Raw genomic sequence first — 11,602 nt, 5'->3', positions numbered from 1 at the left:
ACTGTACTGAGATTAAATTAATCTGTAGGCTGGAGTTATTTTACGTCTCAGTGCTCAGTCTCTCATCTCTGTGTTGCCAAAGCTTTATTGATCTCATGGATGGATGGTTGTGTGTGTGTGTGTGTGGGGGGGTGTCTGCGTGTACGGTATGACCAAGTGCTTTTTTAGTATCTGCAAAATGTAAGCTAAGAACTAAAACTGCTTTCCCACTGGCTATCAGCTCTCATTGGCTCGTATGAGGGGCTGATTTGCATATGATGGGCGTGTCCTGAGCCAGCGTTGGGATGAATGGCTTGTTCAACTCAGACAGCAACAAGGCAAAGCACTCAGCAGAGCCCTGCGCTGTTCAACCCTCAAAATGCCTGGATTACTCAGAATATCACTCTGCATGCTATAGGTAAAAAAAAAAAACTTGGACTAGGACATAAACATGTTCAGCAAAGCAGCCCCCAGCCTTATTAAAAGAGGAGTAGTATGGGTAAGTTGTATATTTTCACGTACCAGATCATATAGTAGACTGAAGGGAAAGTATCATTTGCAGCTGATACGTAGCTGTCAAAGGAGATTTTTAACTGGTGTGATGCAGCTGACCAGAAAAACCTGCATGAATCTGTTAAGGGCACATTTAGCCTGTTGTGAACATCAGTGTTTGATTTTCACTTGTTCCATTCACAAACAGTACTGGGTAGTTTGTCTTGTCTCTGCCAAGTGTTGATCAAATCAGAAATAATTCGTTTTACAAAACATTAAGCCTCTTGATTATTGACTATGCAACTCCATTATATTGTATTATCTGTGATTATCCTTTATTTCAGGGTTTGTGCATCCTCCTGTTTTACACCAGCCCTTTCTCCTGTTTTGCAAATTTCAGCCAGGCTAAAGAGCTCCTATATAAGATAAAGGAGGGATTACCCATGGGGACCTTCATAGGGGCCATTGGAGTAGACTTAAATTTGGATTTCAGCATTGATCCCCCCTTTTTATTCAATCTGCCACAGAAGAAGGTCAGTGAACAGTATGTGAACCTCAATAATACCACAGGGGAGCTGTACACATCTGCCACGGAGATTGACAGGGAGACCCTTTGTCCAGACACCTCTGAAGGACAAGGATGTGTCCTCTCACTGGATGTGTTTGTGTTGCCTCAGCAATACTTTCAGCTGGTCAAAGTTAAGGTCTTTATTGAGGACGTGAATGACAACAGGCCAAGGTTCCCTGTGGAGGAGATCTGTGTGTCCGTCCCGGAAAACGCACCCGTCAATGCACGTTATGCAGTGGAGCAGTCAGCGGTTGACCCAGACTTGGGCCTTCACGGAGTGCAGACCTATTGGCTGGTCAATGACTTCGGCGTCTTCACGTTGGATGTGGAGGAGAATGAAGGGGGTGAGCTGACACCTTTTCTCATTGTCACAGAAGAACTGGACAGGGAGACGCAGCCTGAGTACATAACAGATATAATTGCAGAGGACGGGGGGAGCCCGCCCCTTCTGGGTACCTCCACTCTGAAGATAGTTATCACCGATGTGAATGATAACTGCCCCCAATTCACAGAGTCACAAATTAATGTCACTCTGCATGGGAATACTACCAGAGGGGGACATTTGGCACATGTGCATGCTTTTGACCCTGACCTCGGTGCTAATGCGCAGATCAGCTATGCTTACAGTGAACGAGTGCCAAAGGACACCAGGAGCTTGTTCCATTTGGACAGAGTCTCAGGGGTGATAAAACTAGCAGGAAAAATAGACACGGAAACAGGCAAATTCTACAAACTCACCGTCCTAGCCAACGGGCCTGGTTGTATCCCTGCAGTTGCCATTGTTACGGTTCATGTAATCAAAGTGGTGACAGGCCCCCCTGCAGTCATACCAAGGTACATCGCAACTGAAAAAAATGGGGTGGTGACAATGAAGGAGTCCGAGCCGGCGCTTTCACCAATTGCCTTTTTTACCGTCAAAAACACTGACGTTAACCAGAGAGTGGACTGTCATTTGGAGGGTTATGGCCCATTTAGGCTAGTCCCCTACAAGTTGTTCAAGAATGAGTACCTACTGGAGACAACTGAGCCTTTAGACTATGAGCAGACACAAGAGTATGAGCTGACAGTGATTGCCAGAAACACGCGTGGACCAGTCATTAAGACCTTCCTTAAGATCCTGGTATTGGATGAAAATGATAACGCGCCAGTGTTCCTGCAGTCTTTGGTGGAAATATCTGTTGAGGAGAACAATTCCCCAAACACATTTCTGACCCAACTCCAAGCCACAGACCAGGACAGTGAAAGTCGTGGGGAAGTCATCTACCTTATGGGAGGCGACGCCCCTGGCATGTTTGTTGTGGATCGTGTGACAGGCATCTTGTCTGTGGCTACATCACTGGACCGTGAGGAGAAAGAGACGTACCGGTTTATAGTGAGGGCAGTGGACCAAGGAACACCCAGGAAAGAGTCCATTGCCACTGTTGTTGTGGTAGTGCAAGACCGCAACGACAACAGTCCACGCTTCATCAATAAGGACTTCACTTTCTTTGTACCAGAGAATTTCCCAGGATTTGGTGAGATAGGGGTCCTCTCTGTGACAGATGCTGATGCTGGGGAAAATGGCTGGGTGGCCCTATCTATCGTCAATGGCAGTGACATCTTCATGATAGACACAGGACGCGGCGCACTCAGGGCCAAGACATCACTGGACCGCGAGCAACAGGGCACCTACCAGCTTTGGATTGAGGCAGTTGACGGCGGCGAACCTGCCCTCTCCTGTGTTGCCATGGTGACCGTGCTGCTTTTGGATGTCAATGACAACCCACCGATTGTCCTGTTCCCTCAGTCTAACCAGTCCTACATGCTAGTCCTACCTAGCACCCTTCCAGGAACATCTATCACAGAGGTGTATGCCGTGGATAAAGACACAGGCATGAATGCTGTCATCGCCTATAGCATCATTAAGCGGAAAGGCGGCGAGCCAGGTTCATTTGACATTGATCCAGAAACGGGGAATATCACACTTAAGAGGGAGCTCAGCAACCGTGGCCTCTACAGCCTCCTTGTGAAGGTCAGTGACCACGGGCAGCCAGAGCCTCTCCACTCAACAGTCATCGTTAATCTTTTTGTCAACGAAACGGTTAGCAACGAGAGCTACATCCAGAGTCTGCTGACCAGAGAGGCAGACATTGAGGTTGAGGAGAGGCCCTGGTACATTGGACAGCTAACGGAGAGGCCTGAAAGGTATGAGTTGTTCCCCTGCCAGCCTGTTGTCATTGCACTCTCAGTCATCTGCCTGGGGCTGTTCTTCATCGTGATCACACTGACATCTTATATTTGCTGTAAGAGGCTCAAAAAGCACAGAAAGAAAAGACTGGAGGTAGAGATACCTTTAAAAATGAATAGTGACTCACTGCAGGTTATGGACAGGAAGCTGCGGCAGATCTCCAACATTTGACATTAATAGCCACACACATCCTTACACCACTGTTTACATGAATGTTTACAATACTCACTGTGACAAGTACAGATGCTACATGAAGTTGCTCTTTTTACTTTGATAATATGCTCGTTATTATTGTGGTAGGTCATTGTCATTCAAGACTTTAATGTCAATATGTCAACGGTAGGAATTTCTATTATTTAACGAGGCCACACGCCAAATTTCCTACTCCACCTTGTTTGGTACCATCAGTGTGTGTTAGGAGTCTCATTTTAGTTTTGAATTTGCAATAACAGCCCTATTACATAGCGATGAGAGCAACTTGAGGGTGATTCAGTCTAAGATTTTGTGTAAATATTGTATTGAAATATTTTATAAGTTTATACAAAAAAATTACCTTGGCATGAAGCCGAAAAAGATAATTATGGCACAAAAGATGTTTATTTGATAAGTTTACAACAAATGGCATTGGCCTGGTCTTAAGTGATTGGAACGGAATATGAAAACACATTTATTTGCAAAATACCTTTTCACCAGGATAACTGGATCAGTGTTTCTTAACCTTTCTGGACCCAGTAGTGTCAAAGTCTCAGATTCACAATAGCAACAAACTTCTAAACCAACTGCAATAATCTGTAATTTCTTTGTCGTTTAAAAACTAACGTGCATTTAGTACCTGTGCATGGTTAAATTTTGTATCTTTAAATATGAGCCTCCCTTTACTTCAAGGATGGTGAACAGGAAGGTTTTCCACATTTCTTCACCTGGAAGACTAGTAAATCTGATCATTGTATACATGTCTGAGTCCTAAATGCATTGCAGCCTGACAAAAAAAAAAACAATAATAATTCTGCTAGTTTTAAATGCCAGAATGTTTCAGGAAGTAACTGTAACCAATTGCAAAATAAATAAATAAAAGCAGAAAATATATGCAATTTTTTTAGTATATTTAATACATTACAATGTGAATTAAATGATGAAATTTAAATTGGTCCAAAACCAGTTAAGAGCCACTGAACTAGATATTTGAACCTGGGTATGTCAGTGTCCCACACCATTTATATTGTGAGGGCTTATTGTGTCAGTGTGCATGTAATTCCAAAGTTTAACTGTACAATATAAGGCTTTTGAAAATTTGGTTGTATATAACAGTGCACTATACACGAATGCCCATGCGAATAACTGATATTTGAGAGCCATGGTTCGTACCCTAGCTGCCCCGCTGTCTGTGTAGGCTTTCAGTACAGTGACTATATGATACTGTGTGTTGCACCTTACACTGCTGTCCTATTATTTCTGAAAGTTGTTGGTTTTCATTTCATTCAGTCACTAGGATGTTGTGTGAGAATTATTTTATTTGTTGTGAGTTTTCACAACAAAAAAAAACTACTTCAACATCAATCATCTACCTTTCTATGAACACCCGATGTTCAATGTGTCTGTAAAAAAAATGCTTACTGTTTGTGAAGGAAAATTGCTGATAATTATTAAAAGTGCTTTATTTTTATATTCACATCAAATCTGTTCTTGCAATCTGTTATTGGCCAATTGTGTATCATTTGTAGAATCACAAAAACATTAACCCATGGCAAAATGAAGAATTTTATGTGACAACCTACAGCATTTATTGATGAACAGATAGATAGATAGATAGATAGATAGATAGATAGATAGATAGATAGATAGATAGATAGATAGATAGATAGATACATTGTAATGTTGGAACGTCTATGGTAAAGACAACATGCTTCAGGGCTTATGTTAACCATGCTCTCTTTCCTCTGTGAGGAACGCCCTCCTTTCTTTCTTCAACAAAAACCTGTATAGGTTTGGCTTGTAGAAAACAGCAGATGCATAGCAAACTGTGACGAATGAATAATTCATTCTAACAGTTTATAAGTCATGGTTAGTATGTCAGAATTGCCATGTGGCCTCTGCATGGCTTTCCTTATGATAAACCTGTGTCCCGCAGTTGCCATCCTTACTGTAACTATGTATCCTCACCAAAGACAGATACAGTGTAACAGTAACACATACCCTTACTGTAATTATGTATCCTCACTGTAACTATGTATCCTTGACATCGGATTGAGGTTATCCAGAAATGTACTTAGATTAGTGTCTCGAGCCAGATGATAAATGGCTGGGTGAAAACATCTGTCACGGTATACGTTGGGATTTATGATATCAAATATGAAAAGTGAGAGGAATTATATCTCCCATGCCTTACCATAACCCAGCTAGATGAAATGGCTAGGAGCGCTGAAATCTGATCACTAACACAAACTGGCAGGGAGACTCGTCAGCCAACTGCATGGCTTGCATCTTGGTCAGGTTAAAAAGGGCTAAGCCTCTTACTTTACAGCCAAGCTGTTTGAGATGGAAAACTAGAAGGCTGACACAAAACAGCCCACAGGACTTGTAAGCATGCTTCTGATCAAGCGTGTGTGTGTGTGTGTGTGTGTTCGCACACGCGTGTTGTCGAGCGTGCATGCATGTGCTTGTTTTTCTTTGCGCTACACAGGTGTGCTACCCGACAAGGGCGATGAACAGGAACGAGGAAAGTCAACAAGTCAGAGTAGTTCCATGCATTGTGTTGCAACTGTGTTTTTACTCACCCACTTCTTATATATTTCAGCATAACAAATATGCTGTTTCCCACAAATGTGCTATTTTAAAGAGGCGATAATTTACTCAGGCATCGCATATTCTCTCCACGTTTTTACAAATCAATCTCATCTCTACAACTGTGCTGACTCAAGAAATTATTTTCAGATGTTGCACAGCTGCTAAGCCCTAGACGTACTTTTACAACAAATGAATCAGCTGTATATGGTCGTTTGCTGCCAATTGGCATCGGTTTGACAATGACTTGTTGAATTCAGTTAAAACCGGAACACCTCCTAATTAGTTCCCATATATGATTAATTACGACAAAAACAAAGAGGGTGTACTTCATTGTGTCAACTTTCTCCCCAACCCAGCTGTTTCATCCAGACACTTTGCCTCCGCTACCACAGGCCATATGTGGCAGTTGTTGGACAAGAAAACGCACAACAGAAATACTAGCCCCTCAGCTATTTCACAGTTTAGTCCCAGCTGTTATGATGATGGAGCATGCTCCTGTGTGCAATAACAAACACTAATTCTGGTCAGAAAATAGCAAAGTTTCACTATGACTTCATATTTCCTCTGCAGCAGGCTTCGGGGAATGCTAATTTTCAGAAAATGGATGACAACAAAGTAATGCAAAGTCAGTTGCCGCTCCATTCCGGACAAATGGTGCACAACATTTCAGCATTAAAGGCAATAAAGCAAACGTAGGCCCTCCCTTTTAATTTGGGGGTTATGTGCATTAACGTGTTCAACAGCTGCAGCTGAGTTTTTATACCTTCATCGACATTATTTGACTACGATAATAAGCACTTTTGATTTGCTCATTTGAATATATCCAAATTTTTGCCATAGAATCTTTTTTCTCTCTCTGACAGACAGATTCAAATCTACTGGCCACACCTCAGACCCTGGTCATTTGCCTTGCTAGATCAAGTGTTGAAGGTAAAACGCTACATTCTCCTATCCACCCTGACCCTCAAGATGACCCTTCGGGTGGCCCAGCGGTCTATTCCGTTGCCTACCAACACGGGGATCGCCGGTTCGAATCCCCGTGTTACGTTCGGCTTGATCGAGCGTCCCTACAGACACAATTGGCCATGTCTGCGGGTGGGAAACCGGATATGGGTACGTGTCCTGGCCGCTGCACTAGCGCCTGTTCGGGGGGAATAGCGTGACCCTCCCTCGCGCTACGTCCCGCTGGTGAACCTCCTCACTGTCAGGTGAAAAGAAGCGGCTGGCGACTCCACATGTATGGGAGGAGGCGTGTGGTAGTCTGCAGCCCTCCCCGGATCGGCAGAGGGGGTGCAGCAGCGACCGGGACGGCTCGGAAAATAGGGCTGTTGGCCAAGTACAATTGGGGGGGATGGGGGGGGGGGAGTGGAAAAACCCACACCAAAAAAAACAAAAAACAGGATGCCCCTTGGCCGTTAATCGAACCTTGAACTGTTACCCTTCGCTAGACCTCGACTGTCTCTAATTGAGATAAGACTGTGTCTGACAACAAGCACACCCCCCCCCTTTTGAGTTTTACACTCCACAAACAAGTGGGGAGGGGTCGTGCAGACAGAAACACACCACAGCCTTTCCACATGACTGATCACCTCCCAGTAATCCTGAGCCAGCTGTAATTACACTGTCCGGACTCCTCGGTCCAGGGGAGAAACGGAGGCGTGAATTTGCACAAACCACAGAGCAGATTATGTCCTATGAACTGCTAATGACCCCTGGGGGGTCCGTGTCCTGTGCACCAATTACAAGTCCTGATTGGAAGATCATTATCCTCACATAGGAGATGCCGGGATTACCTCCAGATCCTGGGGGGGGGGGGGGGGGGACAAGAGAGAGTTACACCGCTAGGACGTCACATAAAGAGATGTGTTCGTTTACTCGAGGTTTTTGTTGTTGTTGTTGTTGTTGTTGTACACATGGTGTGTAATTTCTAGGAATATTTGTCTGTCATCAATAGGCAGAGACGACGAACCGTGGGCGAATTTAACCATCATCCCCTGCCACCACCACCACCACCCCCTCTCTCCCCCCCCCTTGACGATCTGAAATTGGATTAAATTGTTAATGGCGTAGACAGCAGGTAATTACCAACAGTCACAGCCTGATCCCCTTTCCAGATTGGCTGTATTGTAACGTACCTGCCCTCCAATCAAATAAATACACACACAATGAAGGGCCGAGGTTAGGTTACACAGGTGTGGTGAATGGGGGAAGGCTACGTTTCCCAAGTTATGACACTCGATACCCCCCCTCCCCCCTCCCCCCCACCCCCGGCCTTCACCCCTCCTCATTCGGCAGCTTCAATAATGCATCTGCATATTATTCTCCCGCTGAAAATCACTGCCTTTGATCTAATAGGGCTTTCAAGTGGTGTGATGCAACGGAATATAATCCAATCTCACTCTTCTGATCCCGGCATGGATTATGTTACTAATTTCCCCCTCTACACCCCCCCCCACCTGCCCTCCCCTCCCCTCCCCCCCCCCTGTTTTAGCCACCAATTTCATCTCACCGCGCCAAAACAAAGAGGCTTCCACGAGTTTCAGTGTGTTTCTGTTAAACCCCGCCGCCCACCCCCACCCCTCCACCCCCCGCGCTGGCTACAGCGGTTGATGAAAAGCTCTGCGCCGCCCCTGATTGTGATACATCCCCCCCCCCCGCGAAGCGGTTTATTTGGGTGGTGTTGGTTCTACCGTGCGGCTCACAGTCGTTCCCATAGCTACTGCAACCAAACAGTAATGCAGGCAAGGCTAATGATGCTCAAGGCTTAGCATCGCCGAGATGATGTAACACCACATTACGACATTTAAGGCGGGAGGTGGGGGGAGTGGGGTGGGGTGGGGTGGGGGGCACTTCCAATGTGATTACGTTACATCATGCAAAAAAAAAATTTGGGGAATTATAATATGGATGCATAACATTACATAATAGCGATATCATAGCCAGGGCACTGAGGTCACCGAGCTCCGTTGTCTTAAAGACGATACTTTCCTCTCTACTTCGTTTGCGTTAATCCTTCAGTAAAAGGCTGCCCATGCCCATACCAGGCCATGTTCAGGGAGCCTTGACTAAGCTCCCTTGTATGGAGCCATTGCGCTCGGAGGGCGTCATGAAAAAGAGGAAGCTTTTTTAGAGTGTGTTGCACCAAGGCCAGTAAGCATGACCCATTTCTCCCAAAGGCATTGTTCATATGATCGCTTGCATCTCTCGTGGGCCACTGAGACGCCATTGTTACTCACTTGGTGTTCATAATGTAACACGCTTTTCTTCTTTCTCTTTGACGACTTCTATGTGTGTGATCAAGTGAGAGGACCGTCGTGTGTCAGAGCGGCTGCGGATGAAGGTTACCCGGCAGCAGCAGCAGCACCGCTCAAAAGAGTCTCTACAGAAAACCACAGATCTGTCACCGCCGCCTCTTCAGATTCCCTGCTGATGTCCCGCTAAGAAAGAGGAGGAATGGCTAATTATAAAAGCAAAGACGACCCAAGTTGCCAAAATTCACAAAAGCGGCTCTTTGACATAATCTCGCCGTGAAAGTTTGGGGGGGGGGGGGGTTTCCGTCTTAAACGGATGGTGATGAAGGGTTTGTGGATTTATGAATATTCCTTATCTTGTCGTTTTTCTGTCGCTGTAGTTCAGACGTTAAACTACCATGTATGCACGTGACGCATTGGGGGGCCCGCAGCATTTTAGGGACCGCACGCGTGGACCTCTCTTTATCTCGCCACTCAAAGATCTTAGAGCGTTGCGGGCTATCCCGTTGCCTACCAACACGGAGATCGGCGGTTCGAATCCCCGTGTTACTTCCGGCTTGGTCGGGCGTCCCTACAGACACAGCCGGCCGCGATATTATGAACCCTACATAGGCCTCGCCAAAATCCCGTACCCTGTCCCAAATCTCGCGAACGGACGTCGGATTTCCGCTGCGTTGCTAAGGTAACAATCAACTATCAACTCGGTGCGAAGCAAAGCTAACGTTAGCTACCTTCAATTTTGTAATTTTGTATTTTTCGCAATTTTGGACAGCTGGCTGCTTTTGTAATTTTGGACTGCTGGCTGTCAACAACAGAACGGAGGTAAGTAACGTTAGTTACCTAGGCTAATAGTAGAAAATGTAAACTTTCTGGTAAATGAAGTGAAAGACATGACTAGGATGTTTGTCTTATGATTTAAGTGTTTGCCCTGAAAACGAAATTAAGCAGGAAGTCTAGATTATTTTTGGTTTTGATTAAAAATAATCAAAATATTAAGTTACATAACTTATGAATCGTCTAAAAAGTGAACCATGGGGTTGAAATTATGATTGTGAGGGAAAGAATAGCCTTAAGTTGACTAACCTAACAATTTTAGGTTACAAGGTCTGCCTCTGCTCCTTGGATACGTTATTGGTATTATATTAATGTTGATTGTGGATAACTTAGACAGGTTAAATTGTGGGTGTACAGCGTTTCCTTGATGAGCGCTAACCCCATAACAACATATTTTCGCGTTGCTACGGTGGCGCACACGTGACAAAGCCAGAAACGGGATTTTGGCGAGGCCTATGTAGGGTTCATAATATCGCCGGACGCGTCATCGGGTAGGAAGCCGGATGTGGGTGTGTGTCCTGGTCACTAGCGCCTCCTCTGAGTCTACGGTATACTCAAAATGAATGGGCATGCGTACTACTGCGTACTCATCATCATCATCATCATCATCATCATCATCAGTTCTGTAACCTATGGAGGTGGTAGGAGCACAGCTGACGCCTCAACAGGTTGAGTCATCATTGTGTTTCCGAAGGGGGGGGCGTACCTGGTGGTCCCCGTCTCCTCTCCAGGTATGGATGGCCGTTGGTTCGCAGAGGAACTCCTCCGCCCTTTGACAGGTTTTGGTTTTAGTCCTGCTGGGTGTCCACACACCCTCCTCACAACAACCCAAGGGTTGAAGTGGGGGTTCCCGTTTAGTGGCCGACCACCCGACGGTTGCGGTTTAACGTCGTACCCAGGACACGCGTACTACGCAGCAGAATAGACGGCTTCCCTCGGCGGACAAGCCCGAAGAGTGCACCTATGACGTAAGTAGAACTTATTTATTATTTATTTCACTAATAAGACAGCTACTTGTGTTTGTGTTTATAAGGCCTATGTGCAGATATGCGAATATATGCAGGTGCGCTGTCACCGATTATGTCGTCATGTGTAATGGCGCTCCCACACCAGGCAGGCTAGTCCATCACTAGCTCGGCTTTGCTATCATGGCTCCTCCTCCTCTGCAGCACGGCGGTCTGTTCTGCTAGTACACATTTCCTCTAGGTGTCAACTGTACAGTGCATTTCGCTGCCGCTGGTCGTCTTAAAGCGGCTTGTTTTCATCTCTTTAATTCGTCGGTTTTGATGCCAGATAGTGTGGGTAGGTGGCAACCGACAGAATTTTATTAAGGTTAATCCTTGAGTTTAACGCTAATTCAAGGATGTGGCAACTTGACCCTTAAAAGTCAAGACAAACAGCCGGAGTGCCGATTGATTTATTATGCAGATATTCGTATTCACCTTTACTAATGTAACCGGTTATTTT

The 11,602-nt window shown here is 45.4% G+C and overlaps 1 protein-coding gene across 1 annotated transcript; it reads left to right on the top strand.

Moving 5' to 3' along the window:
- Positions 1-284: 284 nt before the first annotated feature.
- LOC130111919 (protocadherin-20) lies at positions 285-3,437 on the top strand. Its single transcript, XM_056279220.1, is given in 3 exon segments — positions 285-401; positions 404-478; positions 816-3,437. Coding segments are annotated over 3 exon segments (2,814 nt in total).
- Positions 3,438-11,602: the final 8,165 nt, after the last annotated feature.

Source organism: Lampris incognitus, chromosome 4, assembly GCF_029633865.1.
Source record: "Lampris incognitus isolate fLamInc1 chromosome 4, fLamInc1.hap2, whole genome shotgun sequence".
In the NCBI taxonomy this organism is placed as follows: Eukaryota; Metazoa; Chordata; class Actinopteri; order Lampriformes; family Lampridae; genus Lampris; species Lampris incognitus.
Note: the sequence above shows the minus strand (reverse complement) of the source record. Positions and strands in the feature narration are given on the sequence as shown.